General features: G+C 33.5%; 3 protein-coding genes across 5 annotated transcripts; all 3 read left to right on the forward strand.

Moving 5' to 3' along the window:
* The first annotated feature begins 2,787 nt into the window (after nucleotides 1-2,787).
* LOC123906971 lies at nucleotides 2,788-12,439 on the forward strand. Of its 2 annotated transcripts, XM_045957019.1 has the most exons (14): nucleotides 2,788-3,596; nucleotides 5,051-5,137; nucleotides 5,294-5,397; nucleotides 5,581-5,631; nucleotides 7,481-7,652; nucleotides 7,782-8,102; nucleotides 8,682-8,885; nucleotides 8,970-9,476; nucleotides 9,632-9,841; nucleotides 10,193-10,381; nucleotides 10,675-10,847; nucleotides 11,151-11,303; nucleotides 11,410-11,491; nucleotides 11,562-12,439. In XM_045957019.1, exons 1-14 carry the CDS (start codon nucleotides 3,096-3,098, stop codon nucleotides 11,949-11,951), a joined length of 3,144 nt encoding a protein of 1,047 aa, XP_045812975.1. In that variant the 5' UTR covers nucleotides 2,788-3,095; the 3' UTR covers nucleotides 11,952-12,439. The 2 variants fall into 2 exon arrangements, with proteins under 2 accessions (XP_045812975.1, XP_045812965.1); XM_045957009.1 differs by having other exon boundaries at nucleotides 2,862-3,596; nucleotides 8,682-9,476.
* Nucleotides 12,440-13,419: 980 nt separating this feature from the next.
* Nucleotides 13,420-16,959, forward strand: LOC123906982. Of its 2 annotated transcripts, none has more exons than XM_045957030.1 (5): nucleotides 13,420-13,570; nucleotides 13,928-14,091; nucleotides 14,966-16,154; nucleotides 16,458-16,567; nucleotides 16,692-16,959. In XM_045957030.1, exons 2-5 carry the CDS (start codon nucleotides 13,955-13,957, stop codon nucleotides 16,798-16,800), a joined length of 1,545 nt encoding a protein of 514 aa, XP_045812986.1. In that variant the 5' UTR covers nucleotides 13,420-13,570; nucleotides 13,928-13,954; the 3' UTR covers nucleotides 16,801-16,959. The 2 variants fall into 2 exon arrangements, with proteins under 2 accessions (XP_045812986.1, XP_045812994.1); XM_045957038.1 differs by having other exon boundaries at nucleotides 13,507-13,556; nucleotides 13,923-14,091.
* Nucleotides 16,960-20,898: 3,939 nt separating this feature from the next.
* Nucleotides 20,899-24,345, forward strand: LOC123888129 (histidine kinase CKI1-like). Its single transcript, XM_045937094.1, has 7 exons — nucleotides 20,899-20,934; nucleotides 21,097-21,333; nucleotides 21,594-22,238; nucleotides 22,362-22,728; nucleotides 22,940-23,526; nucleotides 23,606-24,181; nucleotides 24,313-24,345. The coding sequence occupies exons 1-7, from the start codon at nucleotides 20,899-20,901 to the stop codon at nucleotides 24,343-24,345; spliced, it is 2,481 nt and encodes an 826-aa protein (XP_045793050.1).
* The last annotated feature ends 2,591 nt before the right edge of the window (nucleotides 24,346-26,936 follow it).

The raw sequence follows: 26,936 nt of genomic DNA on the forward strand, positions 1-26,936 counted from the left end.
CACCCGTTTTATGCAGAAACGGGTCGTGCGACCCGGTTTTTGACCCGGTTCGATCTCCCTCAATACTCAACGAAACTCGACGTTCCTTATATGGATTTTGATCGTTTTTCAATTTTACAAAGGTTTCCGGTATTAGTTTTTGAAATCGGCGTTCGATTCGCACGTAAAATGAGGTCGAAATTTGGAAGAAATTTAAAAAATGTAATAGTTGTTCTATTGTTTCAAAAAAAAAAAAAAGGGTATTTTTATGATGCAAATTACATACATGCTCCAGTTGCTCTATTGTTTCAAAAAAAAAAAAATGGGTATTTTTGTCCAACTCAAAAGGTGCACCTTGCTAACTTAGACCTAACTAGGGTCTAAGTTAGAAAACCCCATATAATATTAATTTTATCATTAATATACATTTTTTCTAAATCATTCTTCATAAAATAATTTGTCTTTTGTTTGGCTCGCTAGCGTGTGGGTTATTTGGACAGAAAGAAATCACAGATTGTTTACAGGCTCAATTAGTACTCCTCTTCAGATGATGGACAAGATCAAGTTTTTTTCCTATAGGTGGTTGAAGACGACGAGTGTTACTCTAGTTTCAAACTACCATAGTTGGTGGTCTAGTCCTTGTTATGTTTGAGTCTTGTATGATTTTGATTGTGTATTTCTTTCTTGGTCTCACTGTAAACTTTGGTAGTCTATCTTGGCACACCTTGTGTTGAGGAGGCTGTTTTGTTCATATTTATATATATATATATATATATATATCATTTTAGCTTTTTCAAAAAAAAAATAATTTGTCTTTTAGTTTTCCCTAACTTAGTATTTTACTATAACTAGACCCTTATCCGTGCGATGCACGGGTGTGATGCGCTGTTTTATATAATAACATGGAAAAATTGAAACAATAAGTATGATCAAAATAATAATAATAATAAATAATAATAATAATAATAATAATAATAATAATAATAAAAGCAAAAGAGTCAATAATAAAAAAAGCAAAGGCAGGAAACAAAATTGGTTAGGCATTGAAACATTATCATTAGTTTTTTCTTGTGCACAGTTGAAATGACAAACTATTAATTAATATCATGAATAAACACATCAAAAAAGAACAAAATGAAGAAATAAGAAGGATGAAGAGGTGAATGTGAATGAGAAGATAAAAAACACATGTAGAGAATAAAACTAATTCCCTCCAAATGACCTCACTTGTTATAGTAATGCATAGATATTTTGGTTTGTAAATGAGCATGAGAAAACTAAAAATATTTACTATAATAATGGAAAAAGTAAGGTAAATATTTCTAAATTGATATAGTATATATACATTTGCCTGTATATGTGTCTTGAAGAATGGATTTGTGGAGATAAAAACCATCACAATATTTCACCGAAAAATGATGAATATCTATGCACTGTATATATAGATATACAAGTATTGAGTGCATAGGAATAATTTTAAAAATGAAACTGATCAATTTAATAAAATATAAAGGATTTTTAACTATGGAACATGCATGATGTAAATGAATGAATTGTTTTTTGCAACCAATGGAATATATGGTGAGTAAGTAGTAAAGTGTGACTCTTTAGTATAAGTTTCTCATGTTTTAATGTGGACAATATGAAAAGTTATTTATATAAATGTAGGTATATGAAAAGTAAGTAAAGAGAAGTGATGTGACATTGTAAGTGGCTGACTTGGCTAAATAGAAAAAATTCATTGGTTTAAGTAGATTAGAGTTTACATAGATAGTAGGAGAACTATCTAGAAATTATATATATAGATAGATATGACTAATATTTCATCTGTAATGCAAAAAAAAAGGGAAAAAAAACATGTATTAAAATTAAATTGGGTCTAATTCTATAAATTTGAACTAAACTAAAAAGACTAATATTATTAAGTTGTATTTTTTTCGTTTAAAGATTACGCACCGTCAGTGTAAATTAATTTTACAATGACAACCAATAAGAATGAAGCATTCTTCCACATCATATTAAGAAAATGAGGTTTAGTGGGGTGATGTGGCGGAAAACATGGTTGATATTGGTTAAAAGTGTAAAATTATTTTACATTGTCAGTGTAAATTTTTTCCTCATTTTTTATAGATGAGTCAGGATCCGTTGACACCAACTAGTTTGACACCAAATGTTACACCTCTCAATAACGTTTTAACCGATATAAATTTTATAAAATCCACCGTTGGATTGAAAGTTTACATCATATAGATCATTTGTGTAAAATTTCAAATAAATCCAAAATCATTTGATATGTTATTGAAATACATCAAAATTAACGGTTTTTGTATTTTTTTAAATGCCGTTAATCTTTATGTGTCTCAATAGCATATCAAATGATTTTGGATTTGTTTGAAATTTTACACAAATGATCTATATGATGTAAACTTTCAATCCAACGGTGGATTTTATAAAATTTATATCGGTTAAAACGTTATTGAGAGGTGTAACATTTGGTGTCAAACTAGTTGGTGTCAACGGATCCTGACTCTTTATAGATAAACGAAATAATAAAGTTATTATAAAGTATAAACTCATACACACAAGCGAAAAAATTGAGATTGGAGTATCTATCATAACATTCAATCTTACATCTTTTAACAATTTTGTCAGATGAACTAGAAATTTATGAGCAAATTTTAGTGGTATTTATAGCTTCTTAAAAAAAAAATTGGTTGTGTAAAGAAATAAAATTGGGTCAATATGTACGCATTATAATTTAAGAACTAAAACTAAACTAAAGTAAAAAAAACTAAAACTGCAGCAATTATCTGAGTTAATACGTGAAATGAAATGCCTACACTTGTTTTTGTTTGTACTATTTTGTAAGAGAGAGAGAGAATCCGGTTGACAAAAATGAGGGAGTATTGAAAAGAAAGACAAAACAAAACCAAATCTTCCAACTACGAAATCAATTAATTCATTTCATTCATTAACAACAATGCCAACACTTTCTTCTTCACTCGTTTTCATTCCACTCTACAACAACAAATCACATCATCCCTGAAAACACACATACACAACATTTTCCCGGGAAAATCATAACATATTCTTCAAATCTCTCTCTCATCATATATATGGGACTCTCCCGCAACTCATTATCTCAACCTGAGATCGACGATGCCGGCGGTTCAAGCGACGTCGGTTTCTCTTCGATCCGTGGTCGATTCCCTTTCAAACGAAACCCTAGCCATAACCGTAACCGACAAAACTCATTTTCCGATCGTCAATTACCTAGGTCCACCAATACTACTAGCCGATCTCATCTCCATAACCGTTTTACTCGTAAAGGCTTACTCTCTCTTTTCCCTTTCTTTAAAGGAAAATCTGGATTCTACGCATTGATTTTCGCCGTTGTTTTTCTATTTGCACTCGCTTCTATGGTTATGCAAAGCTCTATTACAACCGTTTTTCGTCAGCATAATGAACATTTTAGAAATCTACGTGAGGATCTTAAGTTTGGTAGCTCGCTTAAGTTCGTTCCTGGAAAGTTTTCGCAGAGGTTTCTTGTTGGTGATGGTCTCGATCGGGTTCGTTCTCAGCCGAGGATTGGTGTTCGTGCTCCCAGATTAGCTCTAGTGAGTTCTGTGAACTTTCTTCTTTTTCAATAACTGTGTGTCAATGTGTTATGAGTTTATGGTTAGTTTTCACTGAGTATGATTAATTAGGATCTTAAGAATAAGATTAAGTATTGGAATGTATTAATTTATTTTTCAGTTGATGGAAGGAAAGTGTATTTTATTGGCAGGAGAAGGATCCATTTTAATTTTGTTAGAGGTAAAAAAGGAATGGATTTAATGGACCATAGTTTGTTATTAGGAAATATATTTAATATTTAATTTAATATCATGGATGCATTTGAGTTATGAGTTATGACAGGAGAGTGGGAAAGGAGAATCGTGTTTTTCATTGGAATTACCCAAGTGCAGATTCTTAATTGGTCAATGAGCATAAATAATTTGCATTCTCCCCTGTTATCGACGAAATTTTCCCTTTAAGTTAAAGGCTAAGAGGAACAGAAATTGTGCTGACATGTTGTGGAAACTGAATGTCAGTAATCTTAAGATATTGAATATTGTTGTTCCTGATCAAGTTTATACTTCAGAAGTTTACCAGCTGGAAATAACATTGTTTGTACTAGATGGTAGTGGACTCTATGGAAGGTTATTTTTTTGGATGTTTTTTGAGTTTTTTTTCTTGGGGGTGTAATTTAATATATATTAATTGATAATATAGTTCAATCGTACTGGGGGAAAGAATCTTCAATATTTAGTTTCCATGCAACTTACTTAAGATATATAATTTCATAGGTGCTATGTACGATGTTCGGAATTTTTTATGTAAAACTAAAATTTCTGACATAGAAGTGAAGATTTGCTTCAATGAACTGGTGGCCCTGTAATAAAACATGCAACAAACTTCTAATTTTCATTTTTTTTTGTTATTAAAAATGGATGATTATGAAAAGAATGGAGAATAAAGAAGATTTGCTCTTTTCTAGTAAACACTGGATGGGGATTTCCACAGTCATGATATAATTCAACAACAAAATGCAAAGTCTATGTGGTTTTCTTATACCAACATTCATTAGGAAAATATTTATTCCTCTCCGTTGTTCAAACTGAAAAAAGATGAAATGGTACAAGTTGTTCTTCAGACAAGAGTCCCTGCATAAGATCTTCGATAGTCACCTTTGTTAATTAATTGAGTAATTAGCAACACAATCATTGCTCAGAGAAAAGACTATTTACTTTTCAAAACCATATGGTAAAGCACAACTTCTTTAAGGCCCTGAACCTGTACTCTAGCCCTTGGGCCAAAAGTGCTGGCACTAAAGGTGTGTGCTAGTCAATTTACCTTCTTATACAAACTATTTTAAAAGAAAATAAGTGGCTGCGTCACTTAGCATAGTATCCCGTATGAAAAGCATCCTATTAATTTTTGTTTGATTGAACACTCTTAGTGGGATAAAGCTTGATTGTTGTTGCTGTTGAATGCTCATATAACTATTTGCACTTGCTTTGTATGTCAGGTTTTAGGGCACATGACGGTAGATCCCCAATCATTGATGCTGGTTACTGTAATTCAGAATCTACAGAAGTTGGGTTATGTTTTTAAGGTAAGTGATTTGCATTTTTTGGATGATATTCTTTTGACTTCTCTGTAGACGCTGCTTTGCTCAAAACCTGTAGCTTGTTATTTTATTCGTCTGGTGTTGTAATGAAGTAAACATTTTGTATGGCTCCTGTTTTTTTTCCTGTGTCTCTTTTGCCAGATTTTTGAAGTAGGGCGTGGGAACACTCACTCAATATGGGAAAACATAGGTGGTGGCCTTTCTCCTCTAAGTACAGAACAACAAGGCCAGATTGATTGGTCAAAGTATGTGTCTTGTACTAAATTTATTTATCCTATTTTATGTTGGGGTTGTACAAGTTACCTTGTGTCATTTTAATGTCTGAATATGTTTTTTCTTTTGGTAAATCTGCTTTTGGTACAACCTCTTGTTTTAACTTGTTACAGGGTTTAACTCTTTCCCCCCTTTCCCTTTTGGTCTCTCCGCAGTTTTGAAGGTATCATTGTTGACTCCCTAGAAGCAAAAGAAGCCATTTCAAGGTGGGTTGGCCTTTATTTATCGAATTCAGTTATAAAATTGCAAAATCTTTGAGCTTTGGAGTTTGGACCAGCATGTTGGGCCTGTGGTGGGTTTCTAATTTGGTCTAAAAAATTGAAACAGTGTCGCTATTTTTTGGGTGTTTTCCAGCGAAATGTTTATCATTTTGCCTACTTTTTACTTTTTAGTAAGTACTTGATGTTGAAAATCTGCTGTATGAACTGAAGATAACTTTGATAGGTAGGTTTAACAATTTAACTTATTCTTCAGATCTCACAATATGTTTGTATGTTGATTGATTGAACTTTTGCACTTTGTTTGGAATGCTTGATCAGTAGGGATGTATTTTCTTTGAAATGGAAGTTAGTGATAAAAGTTTGTTTACCTTCTTTGAAAACAGAAAATTTGGATAGGAGTGAAATAAAACTGGGCAAGTAATATGATGAATGGGTAGTTTATAATGTGGATACAGCCCCGATCAGTATCAATGTGATACTTAGGCCAAGAATGATACATTGGAACCCTCTTTGTGATTCCCAGGTATTCGAGAGACCTGGTTTTCTCTTTCCCTAAAGTCTAATTTCAAATAACTTGCTGATTATATCGTTGTCAACTTATTGAATCTGTTCCGTTCTAACCAAATAATTGTGTGACATTTGGGCCAAATATCCAGCAGAATGAAAATTAGGAGAATTGTATTTTCCTGTTTTCACTCCCCCCACTTCCTTTTCTCTCTCTGACCATTTTTACGAGAAATGTTTTGGTGTTACTTATGTCCTAAATTTATGGAAAAAAATGAATTGTTAGCACTCTTTGCTGTCATTAAGATTTAGGTTTTTATTTTGGAAAATGCTAATGAGTGCCCTTGGGGTATCGGTTAAGGAAACAAAATATGGAAATATTATGTTGGAAGTGGTGTAATCAACTTTTTAATAGTTTAAAAACTGTGTTTTCCAATTCAAAAATTCTATTTTTTGCTTCCTTAACATGTGCCCTTAAGACACTTGTTAACATGACCCTTTTATTTTAAAGTTGATTGTGATACTTTGAATTCTTGGAGAGGCTTGTACACAAAGTAAGCTTTTTATACACATCTTGATTGTAGACCCACTTTAGGGTTTATGTTAGGATATAGAATAAAGGGGAATTAAAGTAGTTAAGAGTTGTTAGAGACTTAGAGCAATTAGATAGTTAGTTTGTTGCGTGGTTCTTCCACTTCCACCTGTTAATAGTAGTATGCTATTTATGCTGTTATTTTGGTTACTCTTAGGCAAGTCTTTAAAAAGTCCTCAATTGGTGCAGGGGAGGATATTGCTGAATAATTGAGTTTTATGACTGGTTAATCCAGTGTGAAAGGAGAGTGCTCCTTTGAGAATCTTCTGTACTTTTCTTTCCCTACCGCTGTTGAATAAAGAATTCAAGTCATTCTTTTAACTACTCAAAGAACAGATCCTAACAGTTTCCTCGACCTTTTCCTTTACTGATCTTGATTGTTTGAATTTTGCTGTCTCAAATATGCATTCTTGTTTTTCTCCCCATGTATGTATGAGTACACATGTGGGAACTTATTCTGATTAACCGGTCTGAGAAATGAATTAGAAAGAAAGAATATTTTGTTGGTGGTTTAGGTATTAAGAAAGGATGTCATATGCTTTATTTAACCTTGAAAGGTATTTGTTTACCAATGCATATGCATCCCTGCTTTAGCTCTGATTTTGAAAGTTATAATATGAATTTGAACAATGAAGCAGTGAGCATTCTATGGCATCTTTCTGTCCCTTCACTTTGGTTGTTGGAGATGCTTCTTTGAAGTTTTAGATGCTATGATTTGTGAATTTTATATTTGTGCAGCCTTATGCAGGAGCCTTTTTGTTCAGTACCATTGATATGGATTATTCAAGAAGATAGCCTTTCAAGTCGTCTTCCAGTTTACGAACAAATGGGTTGGCAGCATCTTATTTCTCACTGGAGAAGTGTTTTTAGCAGAGCCAGTGTCATTGTCTTTCCAGATTTTACTTATCCGGTAAAGATGTACTTACATTTGCACAAAGACTTGGATACTAAGAGTAGTAGGAATTAGGATCTCTTCTTCATTAGATCTGTCTTAATGTTTTGATGCTGGTGCTCAATTTGTTTTTCTTCCATGTATCAGATGTTATATAGTGATCTTGATACCGGAAATTTCTTTGTGATTCCTGGATCGCCAGTAGATGTGTGGGCTGCAGAAAGCTATAGTAAGACCCACACTAAGGATCAGCTCAGAGAACTTAGTGGATTTAGTAAAAATGATATGGTGGTTTTAGTTGTTGGGAGCTCAATCTTCTATGATGACCTATCTTGGGAATATGCCGTTGCAATGCATTCCATAGGTCCTTTGCTGACAACATATGCAAGGAGGAATGATGCAGCGGAGTCATTCAAGTTTGTTTTCCTATGTGGTAATTCAACTGATGGTTATGATGACGCTTTACAGGTATTCTTTATTCTTAAGATGTACTGTGCATCATATGTTATTTTAGTGCTCATGCTATTAAAAGATAACATTAGGCTTCCGTTATTATTAAGTTTTCTTAAGAAGTTTTAACCTTATCTACAAGAAATAATTGAGTACAAGAAGAATTTACCATTATGGCCCCGTTTGGATTAGCTTATTTTTTAGCTTATGCAATTTTTATGTACTATTATAAGTTTGTCAAGGTAGTTTATGATAAAATAGCTTATAAAAATACAATTTTCACTAGTGTGAACTTATAAAATAACATAAAACCTAATTTATATTGCATAAGCTGTTTGCATAAGCTCAAAAATAAGCTAATTCAAACAGGGCCTATATGGGAGGTAACAGTAAGAAAAGTGGCAAGGTAGGAATATGTCGGTAATGAATTGACAAAGAAACTTACAACTGGAGAAACAGAAATCTTAAATATGGTCTGTCTAAATTATCTAGGGACATTCCCTTTTTTCGTTATGTTCAACTTGTCTTTATCTACATTGTCTCAGCCTTCCGTATGTGTCTTTGAATTGCTTACTGATCCCTTATCTTTTGGTGTAGGAAGTTGCTTCACGTTTGGGACTTCCACATGGTTCTATAAGGCATTATGGCTTGAATGGTGATGTGAATAGTGTGCTACTGATAGCTGATATTGTCCTATATGGTTCTGCTCAAGATGTACAGGGTTTTCCTCCATTATTAATCAGAGCAATGACTTTTGAAATCCCAGTCATTGTACCTGATTTTCCCGTCTTAAGAAAATATGTAAGTTTGTTCTTGTTCTTCTTTTTGTCATTCACTGATTTCTGTAACCATAGCTACATTTTCATTGAGCTTTTCTCAACTCAGATTGTGGATGGAGTTCATGGGGTTTTTTATTCTAAACACAATCCTGAAGCTTTGATGAATGCGTTTTCACTTCTGCTTTCAAGTGGAAGACTTTCTAAATTTGCTCAAGCTATTGGATCATCTGGAAGACAGTTTGCTAAAAATGTGCTTGCTTTGGATTGCATAACTGGCTATGCAAGACTTCTGGAGAATGTACTAAATTTTCCTTCAGATTCTTTACTGCCTGGCCCTGTTTCTCAAATTCAACAGGGAGCATGGGGATGGAGTTTTTTCCAGAATGAAATAGAACTAGATATTGACTTGCTAAAAATGGATGACGATTTTTCAAATGGAAAAGTTACCGTTGTCCATGCTGTTGAACAAGAGTTTGCTGGTCTTAATTATTCAACAAACATCCTTGAGAATGGAACAGATGTTCCAATACGAGACGAACCAACCAAATTGGATTGGGATATTTTGAAAGAAATTGAAGTATCTGAAGAAAGTGAAATGCTCGAAATGGAACAGGTACGATGTAATCTTACAATTGCTGCAATTGATTTCAACTTTTATCTTCCATTCTACCCTTTTCACTACTACCTTTATTTATTTAATCCTTTTGGAATTCATGATCAGTTTATTTTAGAGAACCTGGTTTTAAAAACGGTTTCTTTCTGTTGTAGATTGATGAGAGGTTAGACAAAGATGTTGGTGTTTGGGATGAGATATATCGTAGTGCTAGGAAATCTGAGAAACGGAAGTTTGAAGCCAATGAACGGGATGAAGGGGAGCTTGAGAGAACAGGACAACCTGTGTGCATTTATGAGACATACAGTGGTGCTGGAGTGTGGCCATTTTTGCACCATGGCTCTTTATATCGCGGGTTAAGCCTTGTGAGTATCTTTTTGTCTGAGGTTAAGATGATTCATAACTTTGTTCCCTTTTAGTCTTACCCCCCTCTCTTGCAAGTATATCTAAGATTTTAATCTTTATGTCATTCTTGTCTCTCGATACAGTACCATTACAATAAAATTCAAATTCATAGCACTCCTCTTTATTTGTTTGCCTCTGTTTTCCATAAAAGCAAGAGAAAAACATGAATATGCTATTATCTTACACTACCCCCATCCCTAATTATATGCCTATATTGTTTGAATTTAAGTTTGATTTTCTTAGTCTTACGTGTTAATCTTCCGGAAACACTTTTTTCCCTAATAATAATAATAAAATATTATTTCTGGCAGTCTAGAAAATCACAAAGACTAAGCTCTGATGATGTGGATGCTGTTGGCCGTTTGCCACTTCTGAATGACACATATTACCGTGACATTCTCTGTGAAATGGGAGGAATGTTTGCAATTGCAAATAGGGTGGATAGCATTCACAGGAGGCCCTGGATTGGGTTTCAGTCATGGCGTGCTGCTGGTAGGAAGGTACTCCTTATGATATTTTTACTTTGAGAAGTATAATAAATCTTTGTGATTATGTTAGTATAGTATTCAAATTTAGTCAAGTTTTCTATACAAAAAGTTATGTCTTTTGATTCCTTAATCAATGCACCACGGCAGTTGTTAGGATTCTCCATATTGTATTTTTAAAGTTATGTATCAATAATTGATGCACAGTTAAGTTTTGTTTTGGCAAAACTTGCTCTTCATTTCTTTGTTTCATTTTTACCCTTATTGCACCTATTTGTTGCTTGATTAGAATCATTTTGGAAAAGCAGGTAGCATTGTCAGCGGAAGCTGAAAGGGTTTTGGAAGAGACAATGCATGATAGTTTAAGAGGAGATGTAATATATTTTTGGGGACGCTTAGACTTGGATGGGGGTGCCATAGGCAGCAACAATGCACTTACTTTTTGGTCAATGTGTGATATCTTAAATGGAGGGAACTGCAGGTATATAATATGGAACATAACAATATACTCATTTTGTTCCTTGCTATCTTTCAGCTGCCTGATAATTTCAAGCATCCCAGCCTTCCCTGATATATTCTATTCTTAAGTTGCATCTAATGTTCTACCTATGCATTAAAATGTTCGGAATCAGTTAGCTTAATTAATAGACAGCTTATGTTGAAAATGAGACTTTCTATATATTAGATAATGTTTGGAAGTCCAAAATGGAGTTTCTGGATGTTGGTCTTTGAGTAATCTGATTTGTTTCATACTCATCTAATACTATGCTTCATATTGCATCAGAAATGTTTTTCAAGATAGCTTCCGCCATATGTATTCACTGCCTCCCCATGCTGAAGCACTACCCCCCATGCCTGAAGATGGTGGTTATTGGTCAGCGCTGCACAGTTGGGTGATGCCAACCCCTTCTTTCCTGGAGTTCGTAATGTTCTCTCGGTAATTAATTAATCGATGTTAGCTTTCATGACAGTCAGTTAATAATTAAAAGCATTCCTTGATGCAAATGACACTATAAACCTGGAATCTTATCAATTGAATGCAGGATGTTCGTTGATTCCATTGATGCTTTTCACAGAGACTCTGGTAAATACAGCGTGTGCATGTTAGGCTCTTCAGAGATTGAGGTAGGTAACTTGTCTGCTTTTCAGGTTTCATAATTTATCTGTTTTTCTTACTTTTGTTCGTCGTACACAGGAAAAACACTGTTACTGTCGAGTGTTGGAACTTCTTATCAATGTATGGGCTTATCATAGTGCACGAAAGATGGTATATATAAATCCTAACACTGGTTCTATGGAAGAGCAGCACCTAGTTGAACAACGGAAGGGTTTCATGTGGGCAAAATATTTCAACTTTTCATTGTTAAAAAGTATGGATGAAGATCTAGCTGAAGCTGCAGATGACGGCGACGATCCAAGGGATAGGTGGTTGTGGCCAATGACAGGAGAGGTTCACTGGCAAGGGATTTATGAAAGGGAGAGGGAAGAAAGGTACAGAATAAAAATGGATAAAAAAAGAAAAACAAAAGAGAAATTATACGAAAGGATGAAGTATGGTTACAAGCAGAAATCACTTGGACTATAAGAAAGCTTAGACTTGAAATTTACAGACACGAGCACTTATGGACCCAATTTGGCTTCATTCGGGAAAATTGTCTTGCGAATTGGAGAAGCTTTGAGTCTAACAACATTGCCACATTGGCACAGATCACAGAGACAGTGTTCTGTTTCTTTCTTCATTAACCGAATACGTATACTAAACCTCCTGTCTCAGAAAAGCTCGAGACAGAGAGCAAAGGAAATGAGTTTGACATCTGCTGTTCATGCTGTTCACCTGTTTCACGACCTTTTTTTATGGTCAATTAAGCAGCATGGAAGATGCAGGTACTTCCGCTTCAAAGTGTACTCAATAGTCTATAGAAATCATTCATCAATTACATTTGATTTAGCTCAAATTTGTATTCTTTCATTTTTGTATATTTGGTAAACATTAGTGGCAATTTTGAGTAGAATAATAGCTGATTTTTATTTGAATAGTTTCATTATTATAATTATAATTATTATTATACCTAATTACTGTACTTTTGAGTCACTAGAAAATGATGGAAGAATCTTGAGTGTTGCTGATTATGTTCATGATTTAACAGAAAACATTTAATAATATGATTTCTAAAAGATAATTTTCAAAATAAATAAAAAATAATTGATAATTGATAATTTTATTGATAAGTTTCTTTAGAGCGTATTTTGGCAAGATAACACTTCACTTTCTCGTGTGAAAATCTCAAATTTAGGGGTTGATTTTCAATGTCAATGGTGGTGAAACTGAAAGGGGAGTGTCACAAGTGATGGTGACAATGATAGTAGAGAATACTAGTAAGCGTGAGTGTGATTGCGGAGGATGGTTAACAATCAATGAATTTCTAACCTTCTTATCATTTTACTTTGTAATACAATTACAAAATGAATTTTATATCTCCTTTTCTTTTCTTTTTTTACTAAAAGAAATTTAACGCATTTCATTAATAAATAGTTATTAATACAATTAGGAATCAACTAAAAAATACGGCAATTAGATATGAAATAGGGTGACGTTCTAAAAAATGAACAATCATATTCATTTGTTTCTTATATCTTAAAGTTGTTATTCAACAATAATAAATTCTTAATAAGAGAAATCAAACTACTAGACTCGGATAATCCATCTTAGAATGAATAGCATCAACCGTTACTTTTGAGTCACTTTCAAAGATGACATAAGATAAACCTTTTCGCATCATTTCTTCTTTTGCTTCTTTATCTGACATGACTTCACCCTCCCTTCTTTTATGAAATCAATAAAAAATTTCGAATAATATACACGAATTGAATGAAAAGTAGGTACCAAAAATCTTGACGAAAAAAACTTTAAAAACTAAAAAATATAAAAAAAAATCTTCAGAAACTAAAAACAAAATTCTGAGAAACTATCGGAACTAAAAACATATTTAATTCTTTTAATTTTAATAATATAAAGTATTGCAGTTAGTAATTTCTTACCAAAAAAAATAGTCTCCCGCTCCCCGACTAGAACCAATCGCAATCGTTAACCACAACATTTGTCTGTTCCTTAAACTTGAATGCGACTGTAATTGTAATTGTAATAACGAGGGTTTGGGTTTTGGGGTTTAACCCTTCTTCTTCTTCTTCTTCTTCTTCTTTCAGGCAAGTCTATCATCTCTTATTCTTCTCCATTTCCTCTATTTTTTTTCGTTTTAATTCTTAATAATGTTTTCCTCAACTTCATCAATTTTATATCCGCTACTCATTTCCCAGTTTCACCCATTTTCACACTTTTTATAAATAATTGTAATTGTAATAATTTCCGTTAATTTCTCGCAAACATGTGTCAATTTTAGACTCCACATACTTCTGCACTATTATCTTCCAACAATTCAGGATGTGATATTCAAATGCGCAATTCAATTTTTCTAAGTTAATTATTATTTATTAATTTATTAATTAATTGTTGTAAAGTTTGTATGTTCTGTGTGTGGTGTAACTTTTTCTGGAATGATGCAGGTTTGTAGAAAGTTGTTGTTTTGAAAAATGATGCATTCTGTAGTAAAGGGTGGATGGAGGCCAACATTTGCTCTTGCTAAGCAAAATGATTCTGAAGGGAGAAAGTCTCGGATTCGACGCTCTAAGGAAGAAAGAAAGGCAATGGTTGAATCCTTCATTAAGAAGTCAGTAATTCTTCGTTAAGACTGTAGTTTAGACAATTTTTATCATGCTTTATGGTTGGTTTTTTTGATGTTATACATGCTCGAAACCTGCTGCTTAATATTTATTGTTTTAAAAAATTATTTGAAGGAATTGAAAATTTCACTGCACAATGTTTGGTTGCTCCCTGACTTATCTTATCCGGGTATTTATGCGGGAAAACCACCATTTTGGTCCTCAAAGGTGTAACTCGCTGTCACATTTGTCCCTGAATGTATCGAAATTGCAAACATATGCACAAATGTCTCTGTTATTAGTCATTTTGGTTCAAATGTGTTTTTCGTTGGTCGATTTGGTCCACAAAATTACTAACAAAAGAGATATCAGGGATGTGTTTTCAATTTCAATACATTTAGGGACCAATGTGACAATGAGTTACACTTCTAGGGCCCAAAATGGTGATTTTCCCGTATTTATGTAGTAACCTATCCCTTGGAAGTGCAAATGCATTGAAAGAAGCAATAATAACTAATGTGCTATGTTTTAGCCTATGTTTGATTTAGGAACGAAGGGTGAAAAGTTGATAAATTGTTTTCATTACAAAATATTACTAACAAAACCGATACATGATATTTTAACCCAAATTTGCTAAACTATTATTCACAAATAAGACATTTTGTATTTGTGTGTGCTCTCTGTTAATTGATCATTCAACTTCTTTTTTTCTTTCTCTCCCACTGTGTTATAGTGTATTTGTTTAAAAGGTTGAATACTTGAACTCTTCACTATGCTCCCATTTCTCATTGATTTTAATTTAAGTCAAACTTTAGAAGTCTGTTTTATCAATGATCTGTTGAATGCATCCCATGTATTGACTATATAGTTACTTGTCTTCAGCTACCAAGAGTCAAATGGTGGAAACTTTCCATCACTTAATCTTACACATAAAGAAGTTGGTGGCTCTTTCTACACTGTCAGGGAGATTGTACGGGATATAATTCAAGAAAATCGAGTGTTAGGTCCTGCTAAATTTAACTTAGAGGACTTCAATGTTGATAAATTTTTGGAACAAAATCCATTGGGTTCAATTGCAAGTGGTCCTCAACCTTTTCTGGATTCATCTTCAAATGAACACCATCGTACACATAACAAAGTTCCAGATACGAATGGCACAATGCTTTCTGTTTCTGAGAGGCATTATACTGATGCAAAGCATCAGGAGATTGACAATGGGCATGCCATAGATGTTGGCTATGTAGATGTGACTAACAAGGAAAGTATTGAAGCCAATGTTGTTTCTGATGAGTGTTATACTGGAGCTGAGCATCCAGTGGTTGACAATGGGCATGTGGTAAATGCTAGCCAGGTAGATATGACAAACAACGAATCTGTTGAAGCTGCTGTTGTTTCTGATGGGTATTTTCCTGCAGCTGAGCTCGAGATTGTTGACAAAGAGGACAATATAGAGGCTAGCCAGGTAGATGTGACAAATAAGGAATATGTTGAAGCTGTTGTTGTTTCTGATGACCATTGTACTAGAGCTGATCTCGAGGTTGTTGACAAAGGGAACAACATCGATGGTAGCGAGGTTGATCTGATAAACAAGGAATCCAATGATGCTACTATACCCGAGAATCAGGTAAGTAAGCCCGTGGTACCCAAAGAGAATGCCGAACAAGAGTTGGCAGCTACCACAGTGCCATTGGCCAAAGTAAATGTTCTGACAAAAAACTTGATAGTAGAGACATTTCCATTAAGGTCTGTTGCTAGGACTAGCAACAGAATAGAAGGTTCAGGAGAGTTGCGGGACTCTGATAATTCCCTGGAAATGGATATAAAGAAGTTGGAATTGGAAGAAGACAAGAAGTCCGCATTAAATGATATAAAGCTCACAAATAATTCTAATTTGTTGGATGACAAATTTGAGAATGCCCTTGAAAACAAAACATTAAAGGAAATCTCAAACCCTAGGCATGATACAGAAAGTGGAAATCATTCTATCCAAAAAGAACAGGTCAGTGCATCACATCAGAAAGCTATAACTTTGGAAACCAATAACCAAAGTCGGATTGAAGATACAGCCAAGGTTAGACTTTTTATACCTGGTTTTATTTGTTAGAACAAGTAGTTTATATGCTTTTGGTTAAATTATTGTTTTACGGTCAGAAAATTGGATATTATTTAGAATGTGCCTATTTGTCCTGTGTTTTCTTGATCCTCAGCAACTGCATCAATTTATTTGCATCTGGAAATATTCAAACTCATTGATCCCATACAATAGAGAACAATTTATAAGAAACCATAAATAATAACTACCATTTTTCTAGTTTTGAAAGGAGAAACTTTATTGTGAGTTGTGACCTTTAACATTTTAAATGCATTTTGACAGAAAAACATTCAAGACGAAGGTCTGCATGAAGCTGATAAATATAGACTTGATGGTCAACTTGGTGGCAATTCCCAGAGAAGAATCAACGCAACCGTAGATAGGATCAATCTGTAGGCATATCTTAATGATTTCGAATAGTGTGCAGATTTCAAATATCATTATGTTTAATGAAGTAAATTTGAATTGGTTTTTTCTCAATGGCTAATTTGTCCTTTCTAATGGTTTTCACTGCAGAGAATCATGGGATGGAAGATCCAAGAATTCTGCGAAAAAGGAACCCAACCCTCTTTTAGCTCTATTGAAAGCCATTGTCAATGCGTTTGGGAAATTTTTGTCAGAATGATGATTTTTGTATTTGTTTGTTATACTTTTCCATTGCGCTGTTATCTAATGTGATTGTCGAGTTGATGTTTTGTATCTGATGAAGAATAATTTTCACATAGTCAATGTGCTAACCCCCGCACCCTTCTTAAAAATTTAGATTGCTATGGTCTTGTTTTCATGGTGTGAAATGTGAATATAGTTGAGCAGAATATGTTGGAAAAAAATAGCATAATCAAAATAAGTATTTAGAAGATAACTATGAATATGTTTGATTTGATTGCTAATTAAGTTGACTGTCGTTTGTGAAGTCGTCACCAAGAAGACAAGAATAAAAATAAAAAGGGAAAATTTAAATAAGGATGTGCTTTTATTGTGAAGTTAAAAGGAATCATTTTAAAATTAATCACTTTCACTCTGAATTTACTATACTACAACTGGACTAGGGATAAAAAATGGAAAATAATCACCGAAGTTTGGATTGAGATGATGTGTTATACAGCAGGCGAGTAAAGAGGTATTGACCATGGGAAAAAGCTCACCGAAGGTGGTGAGCTTATTACTCACTCATTGGTGCTAGCCCTCCTCTTGCAACCATGCTAATAAAAGCCCTCCTCTCATTGTGGATTTTGATGATCCCATGCTCTCGAAACTATGTCGATATCACTTGTTTGAATTAAAAAATGTGTTTAAATAAACCTGCATAAAAAATATTAATTGTATGTCATTTTTTTTTGGAGAATGTTAACTTGTGCCCTTAAGGCACATGTTAAGAAAGCAAAAATAGAAATTATTAAATGCTAATTTGTGCATTTTGACTTTTGAAGCATTAAATTTCTTATATCATTAAATGTTGAATTTCTATTTTGGTATATCTTAACATGTGCCCTAAGGGCACATGTTAACAAGACCCTTTTTTTTTATACCCATGTTATTAGTGCGAAATATCTACCGATTTTCTTGATAACTAATGTCCTTTGGAAAAATTGGCCGGCCAAAAGTTTATACTTGTATTTTAGTGACATCTATATCTATGTATACAAAATAATTCTAAATTTTTGGTTGCCAAAAGTTTACACCATTTGTAAAAGCTTATACTAGTATTTTCACCATTCAATATACAACTCGTGCGGTGCACGAGTCTAATTAGCCGTAAGATGTAACAATAAAATAAAATATGATAATTGTAATAATGAAAGGTATATGAAATAAGTTGAGTGACCTTAAACGATAGTTCAACAATAAATTTGGATAAATATTCATTTAGAGAAAATTACGGTATATTACAAAAGACTTCCTTGTAGACTATTGGAAGTCTTATTCGTATGGCTTAATTACTAAATTGGTCCCTTAAAGACATTTTTGGTTTCAAATTGGTCCCTTAAAGAAAAAAAAACCCAAATTGGTCCCTTAAAGACTTTGCCGTTAAACATTTTGGTCCTTTCCGTCCAAAAACTGTTAATTTGTACATGTGGCAAACTGAGTGCTTACATGGCTGCTTACATGGTTGCTTACATGGATGCTTACTAGGTCACAAAGTTTCAAAAGATAAGATGGAGGGTTGGATTAAGTGGAAGCACAAATGTTATTATATTCTGCCCACACTATATCTTTTTCACATTTTCTTCAAATCGTATTAACTTCATCCGACTCAGTAAACTCACCCACCAACCCACTGAGTCAACTCGCTGAAAACATGTTCAACAACAACTAACATCATGCTTGAATCAACTTGCCCCACAACCCACAGTTTCTCTCCTCTTAGTAATCATCATGTCCTCCTCCACAAAGGGCAAGAATAAGTTGTTGCAAATAAACAATCTATGATACTAAAATTGAACTTTGAGTTGCCGATGAAAGTAGGAATGTTGGTGAGAAAAAGACGATGAAGTTCTTCATTAAAAATTGAAAGTAGGAAATGTTGGGAAGAAAACGATGAAGTTCTTCATTAAAAATTGTAATTTTATTCTTATTTGAGAATTTTTTTGTTATATTAATGTCACAAAAAAAGCCTCAGATTAAGACATTTTCCGGTGTTTATTTATTTTTTTAAAAAAAATTCAGATCTAAAAATTGTTCTTTTTTAAGTCCTTTTGAAATCATGGGTTTGAGAAAAATTTTACTTTTTTCATGTTCTGAAATTCATCTACACTCTTTCAACACAACACAGATTCTTCATTCTCACACTAACTCTCTCTCTCACTCACTCACACCTTTCTCACCAACTCACAATTTCACACCAAACCAATCCAATCCAATCCAATCCATGTTTTCCAAATTTGTAACCTGCTAAATCCAACTCCATTTCACAACTACTTCACCGAATGATGGTGGAAACCTCAACATTAGGTCGGTTCCACCGCCAAAGACTCGACTTTAAACGCTGCGTTCCGGTGCTTGCACTGGTGCTTGCCATTTTTTGTGGGTAACAAGACAAGTGTATCAATGAGAGAAGAAGAAGAAGAAGAGGATTTGAATGTAGAAGATGATTGAGTAATGAGGGAATGGATGAAGATGAAGATGAAGATGAAGAACCTAATGTTTATTATGTTTTGTTTGTATAATTTTTTATTTATTTTAAATTTTAACTTTAAGTTTTTTTTTTTTAACTTAAATGATTTACCTAGTAAGCATCCATGTAAGCAACCATGTAAGCAGCCATATAAGCAGCCATGTAAGCACTCAGTTTGCCACATGTACAAATTAACAGTTTCTGGACGAAAAGGACCAAAATGTTTAACGGCAAAGTCTTTAAGGAACCAATTTGAGGCTTTTTTTTCTTTAAGGGACCAATTTGAAACCAAAAATATCTTTAAGGGACCAATTTAGTAATTAAGCCTATTCGTATCTTTACCATCATCGTCGACGATATATATGGGTGTACTTTTTTGCATAATTTTAAAAAACAAAAGAATGCTTTGTCAAAAAAAAAAAAAAAGATTGTTAAAAAAAAGAATTAGTAAGCATATACGGTGATTGCGTTAAAAAAATTGTTTAGACTTGGCTATTTATTATATTTGTTGAGTAAATATATCAGATTGAAAATGTGAATGTCTTAATAAAAAAGCCTGACAAAAATAAGAACTAAGCTTATAAAAAAATAAATGTATAGTAAATGTATACCCAAAAAAAAGGAAAAAAAGATGCTTAATAAAGTAACACGATTTTTTAGGAAATTATATATGAAATATATATGCATCTTTTGTGGATGTAAAATAAAGTCACATTCCCTCTAAAATTTAACATGACTTATGGATGTATTAATAAAGTCACATGATAATAATTCCCTCTAAAGTCTAACATAATTTAGAGGAAATCATTTATAAAAAAAAATAAAAAATTAGAGGAAATCACAAGTATTTAATTTTTTAATGGAATTATTTGAGGACATAATAAAGTCATATTTTTGTTTTTTTTATTCTTATACGTATATTTAGTTGAATAAGAGAAAATTAATTGCTTATTAACCAAAAATAAACGTATTAATTAATGAAGGTCAATGAGACATACTCCATTCGTCTCAAATTATAAGGAAAAAAACCTCATTTATTTTTGTCCTAAATTACAAGGGAAAAAATCATTTTTAAGAATATTTTTTCTTTATTCTTATAAAATTAAATGCAACTTATTCCAATGAAAACCCAAAAAAACATATTTTAAATTATTATGTTTTACTTTTTCTTAATAAGTGTAATTTTTTTGTTTTTTCCCTTATAATTTGGGACAGAGGGAGCAATAGCTAGCATTGGCATAAATAGAAATTTTAAATCGGTATAGCAGTTGTTAATTTTAAATGGAAATTTTAAATATTTTTTTCTTAGTTTAAGCAACCTGCTTATCATAGTGTGTTTTTTTTCTTCCATTTCGTGACTAAAAATATGGGATAAAGTGCTAAGGAGCAGTTTTTTATTTATGCTTTCAATAAATACAATATATTTTGTTTCCATGATTATATTGATCAACTATTTCAAGCAACCAAAGCATAAATGTTTTTTGGTCACATATTTGATTCTTTTATTCAGATTACAAAGTAAGGAATTAGGTTAGTATTTTCGGTTAAACAGATGGACTAAGCAGGTTGATCACATCACATCTAGAAGACTATAATCTCAGGTTTTCAATGGCATTACAGTCTTTGTCTTTGGTGATCTTACTGGTAATATTTATTAGTTCATACTTGATACCATTTTATACATTGCTTCTTATTGTTAATATTTATGTCATTAAAAATGTTTTCATGTAGAAGTACAAGAATTTTTTATTTTATTTTTACTTTTGTGTATACATTTTGAACAAGTTTAACAAATATTTGTTGTAGGCATATGGTGCACTGATAACTCTTGTCACATTGACACCATGCTGGTATGTCATGGTCACGCATATCGAGAAACGTGTGAATTTGAACTCAAAAAATATTGTAGACCAATTGCAATCAGAAATTCAGTACTCAGCTCAACTGTTGCATCCAATGAAATCCTCATCAACAAATTTAGCAAGATTGTTGAGTTCATCACTTGATTCTACTAACATCTCTTTCTCTGATATTCAAACCAAGGTATTCATATATTATGCACATATACTTATATATGGATTTAATTCATGTACACTGTCGGTGTAAATTTTCTTTATATTGTCAATCGATCATAATTGTCGGATCACTAAATATGTTTGACTTTAACCATGACTACTGCTAAAGTCACACATATTATTGGTTGTGATCTGCAAAGTTTAAAACATTTTACATTGACCATAACTCTATATATAATATATAATGATAATGATTTTCCTTATGATCTTAATTTTTTTGTTTTGCAGGTTGCTCCATTATTATTTCAAGCATTTGTGACAGTTCCTCACTTAACTCAAATCTCATACATAGGAATGGAAGGTCTCTTTTTCTCATATTGCAGTGATCGCGATCAAGCTCTAGTGATGTTCTCTAATTCATCATCAAATAAACCCTTATACTATATTCAGCAAGCGAATAATGAAACCGGAGAGGTTTTTGGAGAAGCCATAATATCAAACTCCTCTATCAACACAAGTTGGATTAAGGAAGCAGCTAATCTTTCAAATGAATCTGCGTCGTTAGGAAGCAAGTGGAGCAATGACCGCGATCTTTTGTTCCTCAATTCTGCTAGAATCAACAGAATAGGAGTGATTTCGCTAGGATTTACAGCAAAATCAATAACTGATTATGTTACTAGTGTTGACCATCTAGGCACGAGCTCGTATTTAGCTACCAAAGATGGACAAATTCTTGTGGAAGGAATTCAACATATCCTTTTCGTTGTTTTTAATGATTCAGTTTCCTTCCAATCAGTGAATGCAAATGGAGATATGATAAAGAATGAGGGAACTGTCTCATGCAAGAATGAAGCTATTGCTTCTAATTTGAATATTCAAGATAATAGATATCTAATCCATTGCTACCTCATTGATATAATGGGAATAGAATCAGTAAGTTTTAATAGAATCGGTCCAGTTTACACGATTACCCCTGAACTGTACCCTAACATAAATGAACTTCATTAATCATTGAGATTGAATAGTGTCATTAGCACTAATTTGATTATCTTTCAGGTGTATGTTTTGGCTGTACCACGAAATGGATTTGACGCGAGTTATAAGAAAATCGGATTGGCTCTATTGAATGTAATGATGGTAATGATACTTGTTGCTGTCTTTGGTTTTCTATTTATTGATGGTAGAGCCATAAGAAGAGAAATGCACTTGTGTGCCTCACTCATCAAACAAAAAGAGGCCACACAACAAGCTGAGAAAAAAAACATGAACAAGAGCCTCGCTGTTGCTAGTGCCAGCCACGACGTTCGCACTTCTCTCGCAGGCATTACTGCTCTCATAAAAATTTCGTCTAAGTTAGTTCCTTCTGGTTCAGAATTGGCTTCAAATTTAATCCAAATGGAGGATTGTACACGAGATTTACTAGGTAACAATGTCATTGGTTCATTTGATGCTGCCCAAACTTTTCGATCGTACTGTTATATTATAGGCAAAACTGCACCCAGAGTACTTTAAAGATCTCTGGTGCAGTTTTGCCTATATTATGTTAATTATTATGAGTTAATGGACAAGTGGTGACTTCGATGCAATTTTCAAGGGGTCGCTAATTTGTTTTCTTTGTGTACAATTTTGCTTAGGACTATTGAACTCTATACTTGACACAAGCAAAATTGAGGTAGGAAAAATGGAACTGAAGGAAGAAGAATTTGATTTATCTCATTTTCTGGAAGAAGTGGTTGATATATACTATCTTGTGGCCATGGAGAAAGGTGTAGAACTTGTATTGGACCCTTGTAATGGTTCTATTATAAAATATTCGCGTGTGAAAGGCGATAAAGGAAGACTTAAACAAGTGTTGTGTAATTTACTGAACAATGCTGTCAAATTTACAAATGAAGGTCACATAACAGTTCGAGCTTGGGCCCAGAAGCCGACATTAAGTAGTTCAATAATCAAAACTAACCAACATAGTTTCATGAAACATTTGTTGCACTTATTTTCGAAGAAAAAAAATGAAGCAGATGAGGAGGACATAGAGAAAACAATGAATTCGATTCAACAAGATTCTCTGCGTTCTATGGATTTCGTGTTTGAAGTGGACGATACAGGAAAAGGAATTTCGAAAGAGAATTACAAGTCTGTGTTTGAGAATTATGTTCAAGTTAAAGAAACTGATCCTGTCCAAGAAGGAACAGGCTTAGGACTTGGAATTGTGCAGTCTTTGGTAGGTATAATCACTTATTGGTTACTATAGCCAAATGATTTTGAATTATTTTATAAATTGTTTTTCTTATTTTCTATAGGTACGTTTGATGCATGGAGATATTGAAATTGTGGACAAGAATATTGGTGAAAAAGGAACATGTTTCAGGTTCAATGTTCAACTCAGTTTATGCGAAGGAGTAACCGTGACAGATTTTAGTGCAAGGGGAGGTCTTGAGTATGGAACAAGTAACATGAATCCCATGTTACATATTTTCAACTCTAGTCCGAAGATCGAGGCTTCGCGTGTTGTTCTTTTAATTGGAAACAAGGAGCGTCGGAGGACTTGTAAAAGGTTCATGAAGAGCTTAGGGATTAAAGTTAAGGTTGTGAGCTGTCAAGAAGGTTTGTTTGATACTCTAGAGGAGATCAAACAAAAGGATCGCCGTTCCGGTGGCCTGAGCTCTCCAGAATCTTCTTCCAATTTGAGTCCTTCCTCCCATTCCACATCTCATAATTCATTTTCAAGAACCAGAGGTGTTCCTTTGAGTTCTATGGATGGAAATGAGTATACATCACCGGTGTTCAAGAAGATGAATGTTGGAACTGTCTCAGGATTCGTCTTGATTGTCATAGATGCAAATGCAGGACCATCATTTCCTAAACTTTTCAGAATTGTATCCAACTTCAAGAAAGGCTTTTCCAACCGTTGTAACATTGTTTGGTTGGATAATCCACATTTGCATCGTATCGATTCCAAACTAATTGATCAGAATGACATTATCATATTGAAGCCGTTTCATGGTAGTCGTTTGTTCCAAGTCATAATGCTTCTTCCTGAGTATAGCAATGGCAGTACATGGCAAAGCATTAAGAAACCGCGTTTTAGAAAATCTCCGGTTTGTCCAGGAGAAATACAAGAATGTGGAGACTCAAGCTGTTACAACAATTCCTTGCATTCCAAGAAATTTTTGGTTGTTGACGATACTAAAATTTTGCGTACGTTAGCTACAAATATATTGGTTTCGCTCGGTGCAACTGTCGAGCAATGTGAGAATGGAGAAGAGGCTGTGAAGCTAGTTGATGAAGGACTAAAAAGGGATTATCCTAATCTTCCTTATGATTACATCTTGATGGACTGTCAGGTATAATGATCATAGAATATGGTTTGGTTTCTCATTTTTTTGGTCAAGTAACCTAGTAGCTAGAAAATCCACCTTTAAGGTGAATAACTGGAGTGTCCAGGATTCGAACCCGGCGCTCCTACACATATAGTGCGATATCCCTGCCAACTGAGCCAAGCTCACGGGGCAAATATGGTTTGGTTTCTACTCCCCTTATTTTGTTATCTCATCCAACTTATGAAATAATTGATTAATTTTTCAACAGATGCCGGTGATGAATGGATTTGAGGCAACAAGACAGATACGAGAGATGGAGAAGTCGTACGGTGTTCACATTCCTATCATTGCGTTAACTGCAGATGTTGATAGTTCGACGACAGTGACTAGAATGGACTTTCATATAGAAAAGCCTCTTGGAAAAGAAAATTTACTTGAAGCTGTTAGATACTTCAACAGTAAAGAGTGAAATGATGACGTCGTCTACAACATTGGTAAGAGTCGAGTTAAACTTAACCCAAATTCTAAGAATTTTGATATAGTTCTCAAGATATTATTTAACACTAATTTTTTCTTCAATTTTTTTGTAGTTTCTAGTATCTAGATATGTAAGCTATATTAGTTTTCTGGCATTTTGGAGTTAATTTTACGATTTTGCTATCTCTTGATAAGTAAATTCTCTATTTGTTTGGCCTTCTGTAACAATCATAGAGGAACAAAAGACAATAAAAAAAGTCACACCAATAAAAATAAAAAACAAAATCAATCAATCAATAGTTTCAAAAAAGCAACAAAACCAAAGCATTGTTCGACAAAACTAAGTACAAATGTCATGTGATTTCACATCACAACAACTCAGGGCCCGGCCCAATATTGAGGTGACCACTTGAGTAAGATCAAACACAGATTTAACCTCATATTATAGAGACAAAAACGTAAAATAAACATTTTGTAACATGTGAAATTTAAAGATATAATTATCTAAGTATAAGGTGTACAGTGATAAACTTGAAGGATATTCTTGTAATAAATTCATAATTTATTTGGATTATCTAAGTATTGTTAATTTTTATTGTGGATGAAAATTGAATCTCTAACCATCTTATTACTCAACTCCCTATCTCATCCACCTAATCCACCAAGTCATTCTTATAACTCCCGACTTGATTCTGTTAACCTCATAGTTCTCTTTAACATGATTCTCTCATACGCACTCCTATTAAATAAAAGGAGTTAGGAAACGATCTGAGTAGTTGTTAGCTTCTAGTCTCTATTCCTATCTTATTCCTATCCGAGTCCATCTTTCAGGGATAACCTGCCTCTTTCATGGTAACTAAGAATTAGTTTGACTTAATTAAGAGACTTCCTCCTAGTAAGTTATATACTTCAATGACTAAATTGATGGGATAGAAAAGTTGAAAGAAAGTCCAATTTGTTCGACATAATTCAAAATTGAGATATTTTTTTGTCGATTTACAAATTCTAGTAGTGCAATTGTCCGACCTCTACAATTTCAAAGAGCGAATTAATTAGTAATGTACTCAACATTAAAGTTATACATTTTTTTATTAAAAAAAAAACCCGATCCAAAGATCGACTAATTTGAGAGGACCAATCTCACCATCTATTTGCGGGAGCCTCATTTAAAGCCAGAGTTTGTTTTTGTTCTATATGGACTAGTCCACTGAAATTGACACCAGAGAAAATTGAACCTGAAATCTTGAGAGGAGCACACTCCAAAATCTCAAGCCAACACCACCAGGCTAACCCAAGTGAGTTAAAGTTATACTTTTTTTTTACTCATCACATTTGCTATTTGTAACATAAAATACTTTTTTTAGCAGCAAATATATTATATTAATAATCGGTCTCTGTACAAGACGAACAGAGGCCGGTAAAATCAGAACTACAAAACAAAGACGCCGTATATAAGCGAAACACCAACGAATAAAGCCAAAACCATACACCACCTAAAAGAAGAACCTTTCTAATCCCGTACTAAGAAGGACAGTCCTCAGCCTCCAAACCACCAAAGAAGACCATCAACCCAACCCAAAAAGATGCAACTAGACTCTAACTCCCGAACTCGAATCAAAAGTGTTCTGCCCATCAAAATCCAAAAGGCAACTCCTCGAACCAAAATTAATGGGACAACGATAGAGTAAAAACCTAAGACAAATAAGTCTCAACTTGCAGTTCCCATCCAAACACTCGACACTTGCAGGCTCTTGCTTTTGGCTGCTATGCTACTCTTCCTCGAATGATTCCACAAATTTATTTTGTTGGAATACATAAAGTTTTGATGCAGTGT

Source organism: Trifolium pratense, linkage group LG1 (assembly GCF_020283565.1).
Source record: "Trifolium pratense cultivar HEN17-A07 linkage group LG1, ARS_RC_1.1, whole genome shotgun sequence".
Taxonomy (NCBI): Eukaryota; Viridiplantae; Streptophyta; class Magnoliopsida; order Fabales; family Fabaceae; genus Trifolium; species Trifolium pratense.